At 43.2% G+C, this 16359-nt stretch overlaps 1 protein-coding gene across 3 annotated transcripts; it reads right to left on the bottom strand.

Annotated features, from left to right (window-relative positions):
• Nucleotides 1–243: 243 nt before the first annotated feature.
• Nucleotides 244–15279, bottom strand: LOC122130866. Of its 3 annotated transcripts, XM_042705687.1 has the most exons (3): nucleotides 4542–5355; nucleotides 827–964; nucleotides 244–366 (listed from the first exon to the last, which is right to left on the bottom strand). In XM_042705687.1, the coding sequence occupies exons 1-3, from the start codon at nucleotides 5040–5042 to the stop codon at nucleotides 259–261; spliced, it is 747 nt and encodes a 248-aa protein (XP_042561621.1). In that variant the 5' UTR covers nucleotides 5043–5355; the 3' UTR covers nucleotides 244–258. The 3 variants fall into 3 exon arrangements, 2 of the variants coding, with proteins under 2 accessions (XP_042561621.1, XP_042561622.1); XM_042705688.1 differs by lacking the exon at nucleotides 827–964 and having other exon boundaries at nucleotides 4542–5361; XR_006151973.1 differs by lacking the exons at nucleotides 827–964; nucleotides 4542–5355 and adding an exon at nucleotides 13752–15279 and having other exon boundaries at nucleotides 320–366.
• Nucleotides 15280–16359: the final 1080 nt, after the last annotated feature.

The raw sequence follows: 16359 nt of genomic DNA, 5'->3' as shown, positions 1-16359 counted from the left end.
AATCACCAAAACGTTCTCACATATCTATTGTCATTTAACATTTTTCATATCAGAATGTTCCTTAATATTCTGTATTACACAGGTAGAACTAATGAGCTTATAAGCAACTATGTCTTCAATATTTGGCAAGGGTGGCATCATATTGACTGTCTTGAAGCCATTGTGACAAAAGCCTGTACTACTATGCATATTCAAACTGACTATTTGTTTGGCTGTTAGATGTCTTGTAAACAACGACCAGGTACATTTTTCACACTCTTACTCCATACCTTGACTTTCTGGAGGCTTCTTCTTCTTCTGTGCTTTCAGATCCTTTATGCTCAAATGAGATTTCTCTTTTCCATCTTTGCCTTTATGATCTTTCAACTTCAAGATAAACAAACACAAAGAAAGTGAGAAGATGTACTATAAAGACTTGATTAGCCAATAGTATCTGGATTAAGCTACAGGATTTTATCAAATCAGCTAATGGTTTAATCAAGTGCTTGAAAATGTATGGTTCACACAATATTCATTTCACAACAACAATGTATGTTTGGGCTGGGTGATATGACCTCAGATAATTTGAATATTTCAAGGTAACCTCAATAATAATGAAACTGAAATCTGACATTTTTGTTGTTTAGTAATCTGCTTCTATTTTCAGTATAGCTGAAATGACAATTGTTGCAATTGCTGTTTCAAGTTTCAGGACATTAACATGACAATGTACCAACCATATTACAAGAAGCAAAATTAAGACTAAATGAAGACGATTGTCTGCACACACGATCTGCACATCGCCCAGCCCAAGTAAGTATGCAGTGGACAATAGCAATTAACCTACAAAGTCTCCATATTTGCGTGAAAAAAGCGTAAGTTTTGGTCCGTGGAGCCTAGACTTGTGTGTTGACTCCGAGATGCTCACTTCCCATGCTGAGCTTGTGTCTTGAGTCTCTTTAGTGGCTTTAGTAGAGGTAGCTTTCTATTAAAAACACAAAAAATGACAATATGTAACAGACAAACATGCACATGGGATGGATGTGTTACATGTTAACAGTTAGAACTGAAGCATTTAAAGTGCTTATTCACACATACTTTGAATGATGGGACAAATGACGAATTAGTGACAAGACGACGAAAACACACATTTGAAGTTGTTAGTTCCTCAAAGAAGATCATTGTAAGATGGAGGATAGCAAAGAATAATGAGTGGGCCAAACTGAGTTTCACAAGCTGATGTACACAGACAGGTTCACAGATGGCATGCTGTTGATGGTTCATCATGGATGAATGGGCCCTGCTGATGATGTTAATTTATAGCCAACACTATAGATGCTATGGAATCCAATGCCAACCCTGCTTGGAAAATGTCTCCCTATTCACGCTCTGTTTGTTCCAACTGGAGACAGCTCTAGTAAACAGTCCATTTAGGACCTAAGCGATATGCATCGGGGACCTCCCGTGTGGGCTCCAAGGCCTTCTCACATTCACTGAGCTGTATTGTGAGGCAGTGGCCTTTCCATGCTGAGGTAGGAAGGATATTTCAAGCGCAAGGTGTCCATATCGACGGTTGTTTTTTGAAGGACAAATGGTGAGGAGAAAGAAAGGGTCTGGGGGGGGTTGTGTGACGCCAGTTGGCAGGCAGACCTCTCACAGCTCCGGGAGGCTGTGAGCCAACAGACACGGCCTGACGCGAGACCTGACGACAACAGACACGGCCTGACGCGAGACCTGACGACAACAGACACGGCCTGACGCGAGACCTGACGACAACAGACACGGCCTGACGCGAGACCTGACGACAACAGGCACGGCCTGACGCGAGACCTGACGACAACAGACACGGCCTGACGCGAGACCTGACGCCAACAGACACGGCCTGACGCGAGACCTGACGACAACAGGTGTTCTTGAACATTTGGGGCATGCTTCCGCTAATCATCACGGTGATGAAGTATGAACCGTCAAATAACCCAAGCCACAGAAGTCATAACTGTCACACTTTCAACCACTTGAATCTTATCATAAATTACTTTTTATCATAGATATGTAAACAACACACTTCTTCTCTAGATCTCCTCTGTCCTATTCATAGCATGTACACCATTCCAGAGCAAGCTGGTAACAGAAGGTGATGACGACTGGAGTTGAGCTACCAGTAAACCCTACTGAATTGTGTCCAGATGGAGGGCAGTGAGTATGAATGACCCCACACCACAACTGCCAAAATACTGATCACCTCATAGGCATCTTATGCCTTTCTGTCAGTCTGTGGTTAAGTGAGATTCTGTTGGGATGAACAGCTCTAAAACTGGGTGGACTGAATTAAGGTGAAGGTTTACAGTAACTGACAAGTGCATACGATTTAAAAGGGTATTGAGTAGGGGTGGGGGAAAAAATCGATTTTTCGATTTCTCTCGATTCTCTCTAGAACGATTCTGTCTCGATTCAGAAAAGTTCATAATCGATTTTTTAATAAAAAAAAAAAAAAAAAAATTTTTTTTTTTTTTTTTTTTTTTTTTTAACACATTCATTTTGTGTTGAAATGCAAGCTGCATCAATTATTGCATTGTTCATAGAAAGTCATAATTGTGACAAGGACACACTTTTTCTCTAATAAAAAAATTGATCTGTTGATTTTCTTTAATTATCAAACACAAAGTAGGAAGTGATTTGAGACTCAAATGTTTTAAAAATCGAGATGCATCGATAATCGTTTTATCGGTTTAGAATTGATAATCGATAATCGGCTTAGAATCGAGAATCGGTTTAGAATCGAATCGTTGACCTCTGAATCGGAATCGAATCGAATCGTGAGGTGCCAAGAGATTCCCACCCCTAGTATTGAGAGAAGTTGTCTGGTCGCAGTAGTATTCACAACAGGGATCTGCGACTGAAAATGAATCAAAATCTGGAAACATAGATTATATTACATCTGTAATACATAGATCAGTATTTAGGCTAATACAGAGACACTGCCTTAAATTAGATGGCATTGAAAAGCCATATTTACACCACTTGCGACAAGATTGTCCACCTAGTACTTATTTTAAGCTGCTCCGATCTGAGCCACTAGAGTACACACTGTAACATTAGCATGCAGCAGTCGGCAGTGACATTTTACAACACCGTATAAATCATTAGCTGTTAGACACTGAAACCATGGTGACGGTCATTATTCAAGTTACGTAAAGTTTTGTTTAGATGTGGGTGTTCAAATGCTGCTAATGAGTAGAAGTCCTTGCAGGAAGATCAGTTCATTTATTTTCAATCACTCCAAAAGATGAGGAAAATGGGGATAGAGAATTAAGATGTGGAGAGAAAGCAGGAGAGACCAACAGAGAGAGAGTACAAGAGAAAGACAGAAAGCCTGACTCATCAATATCTCCAGACACTTTTGAGGGAGTTCAGGATCCCCAATTCCAGCATGTCACAACCTCCAAAGACACAGCACTCCCAAGACAGTCTTTCTAGATTCCAGTGCTTGTCCTCAGACCGCATCATTCATGCCTTTAAGAGAGCCTTGGGGGGTTTTCTGTGTAGACCAAATGCCTCAGTGATGACCCTATTTAAAGGAGGTTGTGTGAAACTGGGGGCAAAGGTCTTAAGCATGTTTGGAATGCTTCCTTCAAAAGGGTTTGCTGTAGTGCAAAGTCATTTTAGCAGTGTCACCCTTTCAAATGAGTGGGAATGTGGTTACCAACCACGTTCACTTCCAAAGGCCTTGATATTTAGACTGAAGTGTCTATGAAGTACATTGGCGTGACTTCAAAACATGAAAAATGCCCCCGTTTCACCAGTCAGAATATCATGTTAACATGGACAGAGGATTCTGGAGCTTAATCTACCAGTGAAGGCATTCCTTACATGGAGACCTCAAAGGTAATATATACCCAGTAATATATTATGGAAAAGTTGGGTCAGCAGTATATTCCATCTTAGACTGACAGGACCAATCCACGGTCACGTGTTTGGAAAGGGGAGAGGTATGCAGAAATAGTGACTTTGATATGCCATGACATGTCAATGGAAACACTGAATGAAAACAGTGCAGTGTTTACTCTTACTCTTCAGGCTGAAATGACCTGTCTCCATTTCAGGTATGGCAGCACCATCGTTAGCCTGGTAGTTGCTTTGCTTTTCAGTAGTATTTTCAAGAGTATTTAATGGAGAGCCTAATGATTTGAAAGATATCCTGTCTGCCCACTCTTCAGGTGAGGGATTCATGAAAGAAAACAAAATTAAAAAGACTAAATGTATACCCCCTCCAAGACGTTGTGAAATTGGCCACAGTTAAGCTGTTACAGGAAGCATCACATCAAGCTAGTAAAACTCCCTCTTCATAGCGAAGATACTCCAAGCTAACACAGAGCTCAAGGTTACAATGTTCACCACTGTCATCAACTCTCACCCTCATTCTGGAACGTTTTAAAGAGAGCGCTGGCAGAAATGTGCTTCATTTTATCGAAAACAAACGTAGAAATTTCCTAACAGTGAGACAGATGAGCACTGGCAGCTCTCTTGTGAGAAGAACATGCTGTTTCCGCTGCCTGACTCACCTTGTCAGCCTTCTTAGTGGAGGTGGCCTGTTTGCTCTTGCTTTCCTTGCATTTGGGGACGGGAGTGGAGATCACTTTGTTCCTGCGTGCTGCCGGCTTTTTGAACATGACCTCCATAATTTTGGAATTCTTCACCGTCTCACCGATAACACTGATCACTTGCTGGATGCTAAGCACCAGCTTTTCCACCCCTTCCAGCTTCTGGGTCTGCTGCTCCGACCTCTGGCTCACCACCGACATGATGCTGCTCATCTCCTGACACATCTCCTTCATGGCTGGCGCCTGAGATTGGACTCGCGGTGGAGGAGGCAAGTGGATCTCCTCCTTGTCCACCTTCAGAGTCTCGACATCCCTCTCAATGCCATCGATGTCCTGAGACATGCCATCCAGCCGGCTGAGGACCTTCTCCTGAATGGTGATGAGATGGTCCATTTTACCGCTCAAGGACTCAATCCGGGCCTGGATAAAGTCAATGCCCGTGTCGGCTTTGGTAGAACTCATGGTGATGGCTGACGGATCACAAGTGTCAAACTGTCGAAAGTGTGACAACGAAAAAAACGTGACAAATGTCCGCAGTAAATGACGGACACACCTCCTGGATGACTGCCGCCAGCTCTATGTATTCCCAAAATACAACTCCAAAAGGTGGTTTAAGATCCAGATAAAGAATGTATACGTTTCCTGTCACTTAACAAGCTCCTCTTTCTTTCTCCCTCCATTTAATAGTCCTGCACCTCTCCAAAGGGGAGATGGCATTAAGAATAGAAGAGGCTGGCCTCCCTAAATGTAACTGGGGGCCCCTGCGTCAGCACAGGAATGGCAGAGGCGGTGGGAGGGGGGGGGGGGTTGGCAGGCGAATTTGCGTGACATTTGAGACACCTCAAATGCTAACCCCATGGCAGACACCCACCGGCCAGGTGTCAAAGGGTCTTGGTGACACACACACACACACAAACACACACACAGTTTCCAATAAAATTCATTATATGTAAGTATGGAAAAAGAAACCTTAGAGTGACGCAGGCTTCTCTGAACATGGAACCTTATATTGAAGGAGTACTAACTGTAAACATTCTTATAGAAGTGTTCTGCTGGTATGTCTCCTGGCCGCATAGGGTTTTTTTCATATGGAAAGGAACAAACAGGTGCTGATATGTTGGGAAAGGACTGTAGAGGAGAGGTCAACAAGTTCTTATATAATATTTCATCTTTGATATGTCCAGGTCTGCTCAAAATATCGAACAACTACCACCAATGAGGAACTTGGAAACAGCTGCAGCTACAGAGCAAAAGATGCCTGTCAACAAACAGAAATACCGTCACAGACAGGACACTGAACCAAATAACCTCCCGATATTTGTATCCTCTCCGTGATTGTGGACTGTCACCTTGCTGTAGAAATCCCCTCACTGTCACGTGTACTTGCTGCACCCGGCTATGACACAGGGAAACTAGTTACACTCAATACCTTTCTGACCCTGCCAAGGATCTTTAGGCTCTCGGGCAGAAACTTGAGAAAGATGACAGCCATGATTTATTTGGTGTCACACTACTTACAAACACATTCACTGAAATCCCTAGTAGAAGCTAGCTCATCTGTAGTTAAGACAGTTACGGATCAATTTTAACTTAGCTCCTGAAATTTGAGCCGTGGCACTCTACACAGAACCATGTAAAAATGCTTCACTTGACATAGAAGGCCACTGTGACATGTGCGGTTCTAATCAGCACAACCCTCAGATGCAAACTGCATACAAACAGACAGCCCCTGAAACCCAATCAGGCTAATACATAATACATTCATACATAATAGTGCTTGTGTGTAGTTGTGTGTTTGTTTGCATAGAATATCACCATTCCTCTTCTCCTCAATGATTTCTTAAAATCCATCTCTACTGTTTGTATGGGCCGGCCTTGCTGTGCCCCCAAGTAAAGCCGAGGCCATCTTGAAATATGTCGTTGACAAAAGGGGCCAGTGCTTGCAACCTGAGCTGCGACCACTTGGCCAAGAATAGCACAGGACTCTGCACACTCTGACTGATCGAAGCCAAGTACGATTGGTCATGTGAGACGGTGAGGTGCCACAGCCACAGCCAGGGGTGCTCCCTGCTCGATTTGTGGTCAACTGCTAACCTATCTCACATCCATGAAGAAACCCTAACCAAAAAATGGAGTAAAACAGGCTGGATTTATTCCCTTTTTTTTTAAGCGATGCCAGGAAGTGAAGAGACAGGTGACTCAGTCGAGGTATCGTGACACATGGGACAGAGATGAGGAGTTAACTGACAGGGCGATCCGTCACACCTGTCCCCGGACACCAGCAGATGAGAGAGCAGCAATGTGGACAATGCAGGTCATTCCATTCTGCCCGTGTCACTTTGGAACACACACAGTTGCAGTATACAGTACATGTCAGTCCTCTCAGGGGATGGAAAGCCAGATAAGTTGTCTGTGTCACACAGAAAATGGAAACTACAATATGTGCCCTGCAATGGTATCAATACTGGATATGGTGTGAATTTCCTAAATATTTGTGTTTTTATATTAATATAAATATATTCATATTTATAACACAAAAGTACAGCGATGCCAGTATTTTTCTCAGCCTTGGTGTTCAGTAAATGACAACAGTACTGTGCATACACCATGACTTGTTTATACCTATGCCTAAAGCTATAACTATGAAAAGTCCAAAGCTGGGCCATGCACCTTTAACACAACAAAAACATGAGGCAAACATGTGAACACACATCTTGGCATACGCTAAAATGACATAAAACCCCTATTCATTTTATAGCACTGGAAGTTTACAAGGAAACCTGAGCGATCACAGCCTGTGAGCCTATACCAAGACTTGCAGCCAGGCCCTGTGTATAGTATACAGCTTTCACCTGCCAAGTGGGCCCTCGTTGCCCGTCACAGCCACATAGTGCAATGACAGCCGTGAAAAACTCTGTCCCCAGCTGACACCAAACACACTGGAAGCACTCCTGCGCCTGAAGGAGGGAGCTGAGCTACGTTTGTGTTATGACCACTGATTCCCCCATAAAACACAGGCACTGCTTCATCACCAACAGCACACCTCCCTGAGAGCGCATTTAAAATCGATTGATTCAAAGGAGGCAATTTATGAACGGATCAATCCACAAACTGACCATAAAATATGAAAAATCCTGCACAGCCTGACTGATGCTTTAAGCATACTGTAGCATGGATGTAATCAAAGCCTACGATATATACACTATGATCATATATGCTGGCCTTAGCAATTATCTAAAATGTCGGTATCTTGTCGTCCGCGGACTGATACTATTGAAACCATAAGTGCTGATTGCTCAGAACACACTGTTCTTTGGCAAGCCCTCGGATTGTAGTTAGTAACAGATATGCACAGGAGGACTATCACTACAGAAATAGAAACAGTTCAGGGGGAGCCACTGGAAAGAATAAAACACCCGGAATGGACCAGATTGATTTCAAGGTGCGGTCAGGGTGCATTTGTCATTCATTAATGTCCTATCAGGTGCACGTCAAAAACAATTTTTTGGGTAGTTTTAGACAGGATTTGTAATTTGGCACACATGCCTGGCTCCCCTTACCTGTGCCAACAGACAACCCCCCCTCACAACCCCACCTTGCACAGCGCCTTCAACCTAAATGGAACACTCTGTCCTCAGTTGGTCTGGGGTCGTGTGCCCCCGCGTTGTGTTCCGCCTATTTTCAGTGCCAACCCGGCTGCCAGGTCATGCCACTCTCCTGAGAACAAGGGAGGGGGCCGCATGTGCACTACAGCCAGGAAACGAGACACGGTCCGCTGCATCTGCTCCTCTGGCTCCCCCACTCTTCCACCCGTCAGCAGCACTGCTGTGGCTTGGCTGCAGGGCTCCAGGGCACCAGGCACAGAGAGCTAACATGCTTGATGCAGTAACGCAAACAGAGGGACAACTTGTTTACAGTCTTCTAATGTCTGCCATGCTTAGGAGCAAACTACATTGCAACCTACATTGACCATCATCAGATGGCTGTCATCCATGGACGTAGAGGAATGACTTCAAGTAATACTTAAGTTGAAAAAGATCCTGCTAAAAGACTGTCCGGGTACAGCGCTGTTGTTTCCTATTTAGCTACGAGAAACCTAATATATTAGACTGTGCCTGTGACACGGGGGGGGGGGGGGGGGGGGGGGAGAGAGGTAGACATTCAACCTGTCCACATTCACTTGCAGACACCGAACAGCAGGTGGCACTGTGCCCCAACCCTTGAGAGGGTCCACGTTGCACAATATGATGGCATCACGTGGTGGCAAAGTGTAATATCGTATTAGTTAGGAGGTTTGCTCAATAATGTCCCTTTGTTACAGAAGGGGAAAAAAGCATGATTTTGTCAAATGGATTGGATTTTGCTTTGTGCCCCAACTAAATGATTATGGGCCTGTGTGTATTCTGGACTAAGGAATTTCATGGGTTAAAAATCATCTCTAATATTACGTAAACATGTAATGACAAATGGTTACTGGTAGACTGTAAACATACTATTTATTTACTGCAAATCTATCTATCTCTGTCTATCTACCTATTTTTTGACAATGATAGATGTTCAGGATTAGGCGGTATAGGCTGCGTACATACATACATACCACCGTCAGGGCACAAGAGAAGATGTGTCATGTTCCATAGGGGAAAGCTTAGTCACATATATTAATAGTGCCAGACTGACATGTGCCGTGTGTGGAATGGCAAAAGGGGGGGGGGGGGGGCTGAGAGATCCCCGTGCCGTCTGAGAGCCGTACAGGATGAATAACGACGCCTCATCAGTGCCGCTCTAATAAGGATCTCATACCTGCCTGTACAGTTTTATTTGCTGGACTGTTTTGATTTACATTAGGTCTGCAGAAACTGTCACTGAGATGTATTTCTGAGATAATGTTTACTTTTGGTGATAATGACTGTGTTCAAGTAGAGCTCCAAAGTCATACGATATCACATGACTGTAACAGAGTCCACATTATAACCTTATCTTAAGCTAAATGGAATTCAATATCATAAATAAAGATTAACACACATTCACTGTCAGCATTCTCAAAAACAAATACTGTCTAGTTTTCACTCAGGTGTCTTTCCAGGGGCTTCCTCTAGAGGGCAGCACGAGACTTTGCCTTGGCTTAGCTGAGACCTGTCAGATATGGTACTTATCCCATAATGCCCCATTAACGTTCATTCCCAAATCAGACACAGGACAGATGGGACAGTGGACCGAAGCATCTGCGTCGTCTGCTCTGGGTCCCCTAAGGGGAAAAGAGGCTGTGTTCCCTAAACAAATTCAGCACTTAAATGTGTGAACCATCTTCTTCTTTCTCGTCACGTTTGGGTGACTTTTCTTTTAGAAAGCAGATTCTAGTCTGGTACGCACGGAAATCTCTAAGGGGTTTTCATAAGTTCATCGCCATATAATCAAGTCTGAAAACACAATGTAAAACATGAACAACTCTGATTGTTATATTATGATCATGTGTGAGACTCATCTGAGAGTGTGTTACAGATTGTGGGCTTGTGGAACCACCACATCATGGCCACCATACAACACTGGAGGATTTGTATCAACAATCAAGTGTTTGGCATTGTGGGTCTGTGGGTTAAAATGGCAATTCAATCTTTTAATCTTTTAATCAAATCCAATGACCAGCTAGAGAGAAGTCCTGTGTAAGCCCTTTCCCTCTGCTCCTCTCGGAGAGGGCATAAATATATACGCCCTCCTCACAGTACGTCTGTCCTCACCGGTACCTCCTTAACACCCGAGCCTTCCACAGCCTGTGCGCTGCGATCCCTGACAATCACGAAGATGCGTGCCAAGAACAAGTTATTGTGCAACGTGATTGATAGCTCACCAAAGGCATTACACAACCATTAAATCTCCATGGGCCTCAGTGATTGCCACAGAGAAATAGAGCAAAGATTGTGGATTTATTTATGGGTGAACGCTCAAGCATGCTACAGACATAATGATGTATGCAGGCAAGAATCCACACGGACAGACCCAAGCCCAGACAGTAACTCTCTCCTGCCCAGTAACATATCCGTATTACACAAGAGCACTGCTCCTAAAAATGCTTTGGGAATGCCTAGGATGTACTCTGGGAAAGCCATAGGAACACCAATAAGCCATGACCGCTGTCTACAGGATGTCAGTGAGTATTAACTTTATGAATGTCAACTCATGGTGGACAATTAATGACAATGTCTACATATATCACAAAACATATGGAGGTTCCAACGCAGATGACAGTACAGACCATTAGAGACGCCATGGCGGGGATGCGAGTATTCTCATGTGGGGGTTCTTCAAATAATTATGAGATTATTTGTGGTGTAGTGTTACTGTATCAGCCAGAGGTAGTCTTTGCTGGCTTATTCAATTAGGTTTGACATTCATCTTTTGTACCAAATGTCCTGATAGATATGCTGATAGCTTAACTCTTGTGAGATGATGGGGGCCATGTCTGTTTATGAGGTGAGAAGCTCCTTGCAAATAGGGACATGCAAATGACCTTCCAAGAACAAATGTCCACCTTATGGTTCTAATTGTCCAATAGAGACAGGGAATAGTCCAGAAACAGGGCGTCCAACATAAAGACACACACACACACAGAGTGCACTGTCCATACAGGGATGGTTTTGGCAGATGGATGTATGTAACGGCTGACTGACATGCAGGTGACATCAAGTAGAGAAGCCACTGGTCGACGATCGGAGCATAGGACTGTATACTGCAGATAGATAAGACAGCACAGGGAAACAGGTGATAACAGGAGTCTACAGATGTACCCAGGTGGAAGAGGGCCCGCATGGGATTAAGGTCGACCGCGTCTAGCACTTTTGTGCTCACAGTATCAAGATACCTGGTGACAGATACCTGATAGCACACTAAGAGCACAGGATCCTGTCTCTCACCAGAGCTTACTATTCCCAGGAGGACTGGCCGATCTGTTCTCACGTTTAAATACAACCAGAACATAGCCAGTGCATTAATACATAATGGTGAACACAACAGTAACACCAAATTCCTCCAATGTGCTCAAATCATGGCTAGATTTGTGCCAATAATGTTCCAAATGTACAAACAAGGATATTTACACATAATTAATATAACCACTAGAACATGGCAAAAATGATTCTCTCTTTTGCATCTAGGTTGAGGCAATCACTCACATAGCCACTCTGAACTCAAACAACCTTTTTGACCTTCCTAACGTATGCTACTCAATGACAATGGGGGGAACGGATGAAAAGAGATACGTGGGCTACCACAAGTGTCTCTGTCCAGACTAAATATAGAGCAATAATGACACAAGTGCCTCTTCAAAAAAAAAAAAAACCACGAGGCATAAGCAGGGGCAGGTGTTGTATAATCACAAGGTGCTTTTTAAGCTCTTCATTAAAGAAATCACTTCAGCTGAATGAAGTAGTGAGGTTCGTTATATTTGGATAAATGTGGCTCTCAGCATAGCCCTTGTCAGTGTGTTGTAAAAGTGTAAAGCTGTGTGATATGGCATGTCGAGTGCAGACAGCTGCTCGTCTACCTGACTGACATTAACTACTCGCCAGCAGAGTGCACTGGAATTAATGAGGTGAATAGAGGGGATTCAATTTACAGGAACTGAAGCCAAATGTTTCTTTTTGAATTTGTGATTTATGAAAATGAGATCAATGGCATATTATGATGTGGATAGGCAGGCTCATTACGCAGCCTTAGCAGCATTATAGATTGATGTTGTTTTGCAGAGAGCCTCAGCTTTCTGGACCAGTCAGGTCATGGATTGGGCCTTCAGGATGTCAGTCAGACATGAGAACACAGGTGATTGGTGGACGGAGGAGCTTTGTTTTCAAAACCATGGCAAGCATAGCAGGTTGCACATATTGTAGATATACATCCTTTAACTGAGGGAAAATCTCCATTGGCCAATGTGACCAACATGTTGATTATAGCTTGATTATAATCCTTTACCAATCCAACAAAATTCAACTGAATTTAGACTAAAACCTCCTCATGTTCCTCTAGCTGTCCATCCAGTGTGTGCGCTCAAGAACAACTCCAGTGTCTGGGTTCTGACTGGGTAAATGGGAAACAACCAAGGTGGCCTTGAATAGCAAAAGCAATACACTCTTCCAGCGAATCAACCACAGGGGGGCAGTTGTGTTCCAACGTTGCCTCTGGAGCACCGAAGGGAGGAGTACATTTGATTGGCTGTGGAGTTCAAATAGCAACACTCTTTCTCCAGGATCAAGGACTGAATGAGAGGAATCATGTAATAGAATATTTCAGGCTGATACATTATCATGAATATACTCTGTATATTATGTTATATTATCTGTAGGAATATACCATCAATGTACTGTATGGTATGTATGATCAAAGAAAGAACTCTCAAACCATCCTGCCACTCCATAAATGACATGTCATCTGACTGTCCCAAAGGAGACATCCCATCAAAACACTGTCATGCAATTTGCCTCTCCTGGTGGGTATTACATCACAGGGGTGCAATCCTCTGACAATCCTTACGCCACTCACATTATTTCCATCATCCCAGTAGAAGTCCTGCACGAACCAAACGCATGACGTATATCGCTGTCTTCTACACCAAGGGGACCTTACAACTGTCTTCAACCTCTCGTGAAGCTCTTTAAGCGAGGTTCAGAGATGGAGAAACATGGGTGTGTGGTGTTTGTGAAAATAAAATAAGGCTGCTGAAACATCTCACTGTCAGATTTAGCTTTGGGTTGCCGGGTCTCGTTTCTTGCACCCCTGCCATTCCCTTAGGCTCCTGGGGTGTTGACAGCTCTTGCTTGCCTCATTCAGTAGAACATGGATCTCGTGGCCTCCTGCACCCTTGCAAAGACCTTAGAGGATTTTAGGTCTTGGCTCACAGTTAACGATTTAAACCATTGATTTTAAGCCACCCATAGGTTTGACCACAGACAAGTATGACTGCTTATCCAAAATGTATTTTTTCCATCCTAAAATCTCTAAAACATATTGAGTATATTGAGTATATATTGAGATAAAGTTTTGTCGAGCATTTGATTTAAAACAACACATCTTGTCCATTGTCCATCTGTTGTGCAAATAAGGCGCTCGAGGACATATCCATGTCCATGATATTATCTTTGTGAAGTACCACCACAAATAAATCAGTCGCTAGTGTCTGCCTACCTTAGCATCAGCGGATGAGCCGCCTCTGCCTTTCCTCCGAAACGAGAGTAAATCCCAGAGCTGGTGCCAGAGGAAGGAGGCCACAAGACACACACTGCTCACTATCCAAATGTCCCTGCCCTTAAAGAAGCTCTCCATGACTGCAGGTTTCCAGTGCCCTCTGCTAACGTTCAGAATTTGGTCTCTGGAGTAGCCCTTGGGAGAGTCTACTCTCCGAGAGGCTGAGCCGAGTGCTGCCTGGTATCAGCATAGGTCAAGTGAAAGAGGGGGAGAGAGAGCGCGAGTGTGTGAGGGTGGGTGTGTGTATGCGTGTGTGTGTGTGCGTGTCTGCAGGCGTACTTGCCAAACACACACGCTTGCTGACATCCACTCACACCCCCCCCCCACCTCTCTGAACGCCATTAGTGCAGAAGGACAGGGGCACTTGTCCTCGTGACTGGAGTGACAGGTGTTAAACAAGGGGTGACTCAAAAACACAGGCGTCCTATCGCTCGCTCACTCGCCTGCTCCAGCAGTCTAGTCCTGCAGTGGGTGCTGGGTAGAGAGAAGTTAAAATGGTGCTCCTTCTCCTTAGAATCATGAAGACTTCTCACCTATTTGGCACCTGTGATTAATATAATCACGGCTCCAGAGGAATTACAGTGCAACTCAATGAGGAATGACAGGTGATGCTGACATACTTTCTGCTGATAGTACAAATGTAAAAAAGAAAATGACTGACATGAAAAGAAAGACTGAGAAAAGACTTTCACAAATACTAAACGTTGCTACTCTAAGAGCTTTTGAGGGTACTATTTTAAGATCCTTGAAGTTCTAATGTTGAGGTATCTTAAGAGGCAAATGATCAGTTAGCACCTGAAGTGTCCCGTCAGCAGGGCAGGACAGTTCATGTTTGTTAATGCTGTCTGTGGTCTTTGATTATCATTTTACGTCACACAGAAAATGTCCTGTTCAATTAACCTCTGTTTTCACGGGTGATAACCTTTCTATATTTGTCAGAAAGGGGCATGATAGACCAGAAATATTTTCCATACAATTTCGCTCTCCAACTACTTTTTGTTGGTATCAAAGTAAATACCCATGGACAAAACAGAGTGAACTGGCTGACACATAGCTAATTTTAGCTAATATGCAATAGCCATCTGTAAAAAAAAAAAAAAGAAAACCCTTCAATTGCTGTAAACACCTATGGTGAATTGTATCTTTAAAGGGTATGAAATCAATTTGTCATCAGCCAGTCAACCTGGACCCTGGCACTGTACTGGGCACAGTATGTTGTGTGATGGTGGTAAAAACAACCATAGCAATGTCAAGCAACGCCAATGTCAAGCAACCACAGCAAAGCCAATGTACTCTAGACACCAGTCTGTGGCTTGTGCCAGGCATAGTTTGACTTCCAAATAGTTGCTCTTAGAAGTCATGACAACATTTTGATAGACATGAAAAATACATAAACACAGATATAAAAATGTTCTCTAAAAGATATGTTAATATTATGTAATATAAATATATGTTTCTATGTTTTGTTTATAAAATATGTCTATGCATGTGTATAATACTGTAGAATGGCAAACATTTTGTTTTCTGTTGCATATGACGTGTTCTATGGTTGTGTGGTTGCTGCCTCTGGTGAAGAGCTCTCCCTTGTGGAACAATCATGTAATATCTTGTAATTTTCTCTTTCCCCACAAGGGGGCATTACTACACTTCATAGGGACGCGTACGGTCAAGTGAATGATGGGCGTCGTGGAAGAAGGCAATGTCCTGAAGTCTGAATGTTCTGCTGTATTTTATTCACTAAAGATTTAATTCTGTGTGTTTCATTATTTTACATATAAGGGAAACAGAGTTAGATAGATTAGCCTTAAACGGTAGCCAAGATATGGTTTAGCCTACCTCCTCAAAGCCTCCCTCAAGCTCGATATGCTTTAGCTCCCAGAAGCAGCGCATTGTTTCCACCCTCTCCAGGTAGTGGAAAAAAGCCAGTTTGCCGAGACTCACGGTGTCAGACCTCATTCGAGCCACCTTCTTGGGGGGTGACATGCTACCTGGACTCCTGGACTTTTTCGGCGGGGTCACATGTACAAATTGTTCATGAAAAGGCTTATTTTCTGACCTAAACAAGGAAGACAGGATGGAAAATAAACAGATTAGATCAGTAAAGAGCTTGAAGAAGCCTTAAATCATTGTGTGGTTGATTTGTGCTGTCATTACTGCATCTGTGTTTAGCAGAAACATATATATAGGCTACAGTATATGTTTAACAGTGACATATTTAATTCAAACTGTAGACTAGGCTACTTTACCCACTGATCTATGACATTAGTTGACTTAATCGTAGATGTATTATAGGGACTTCGTTATATCACAGTCTGTAGGCTACATGGGACTCCATCTCTATACTATATAGATAGACAGTAAAAAAGAGATGGCCTGTAGGCGGACTACGCTGACAAGCCTGTAACACTCTGTAGTAGGACTACAAAACCCAGACTGCCCTTTGGAACCCTTTGACCTCAAATCTTCTTGTTCGATTGTATTCAAAATGTGATTTATACATATCATAAGAGTTATATCCTTCTGTGAATAACAGAATAAAGTAAAATTA

The sequence above is a fragment of the Clupea harengus genome, unplaced genomic scaffold (assembly GCF_900700415.2).
Source record: "Clupea harengus unplaced genomic scaffold, Ch_v2.0.2, whole genome shotgun sequence".
NCBI lineage: Eukaryota > Metazoa > Chordata > Actinopteri > Clupeiformes > Clupeidae > Clupea > Clupea harengus.
This window is presented reverse-complemented; position numbering and strand designations above follow the sequence as displayed.

Bases quoted from the DNA above. Each gene is read 5' to 3' on its own strand.
- LOC122130866 (XM_042705687.1), bottom strand. From the start codon at position 5,042: ATGAGTTCTACCAAAGCCGACACGGGCATTGACTTTATCCAGGCCCGG. The intron at 965-4,541 runs GTGAGTCAGGCA...TGTTTTTAATAG, and splicing joins CCACTAAGAAGGCTGACAAG to AAAGCTACCTCTACTAAAGC. The intron at 367-826 runs GTAGGTTAATTG...TTTATCTTGAAG, and splicing joins CACGCAAATATGGAGACTTT to TTGAAAGATCATAAAGGCAA.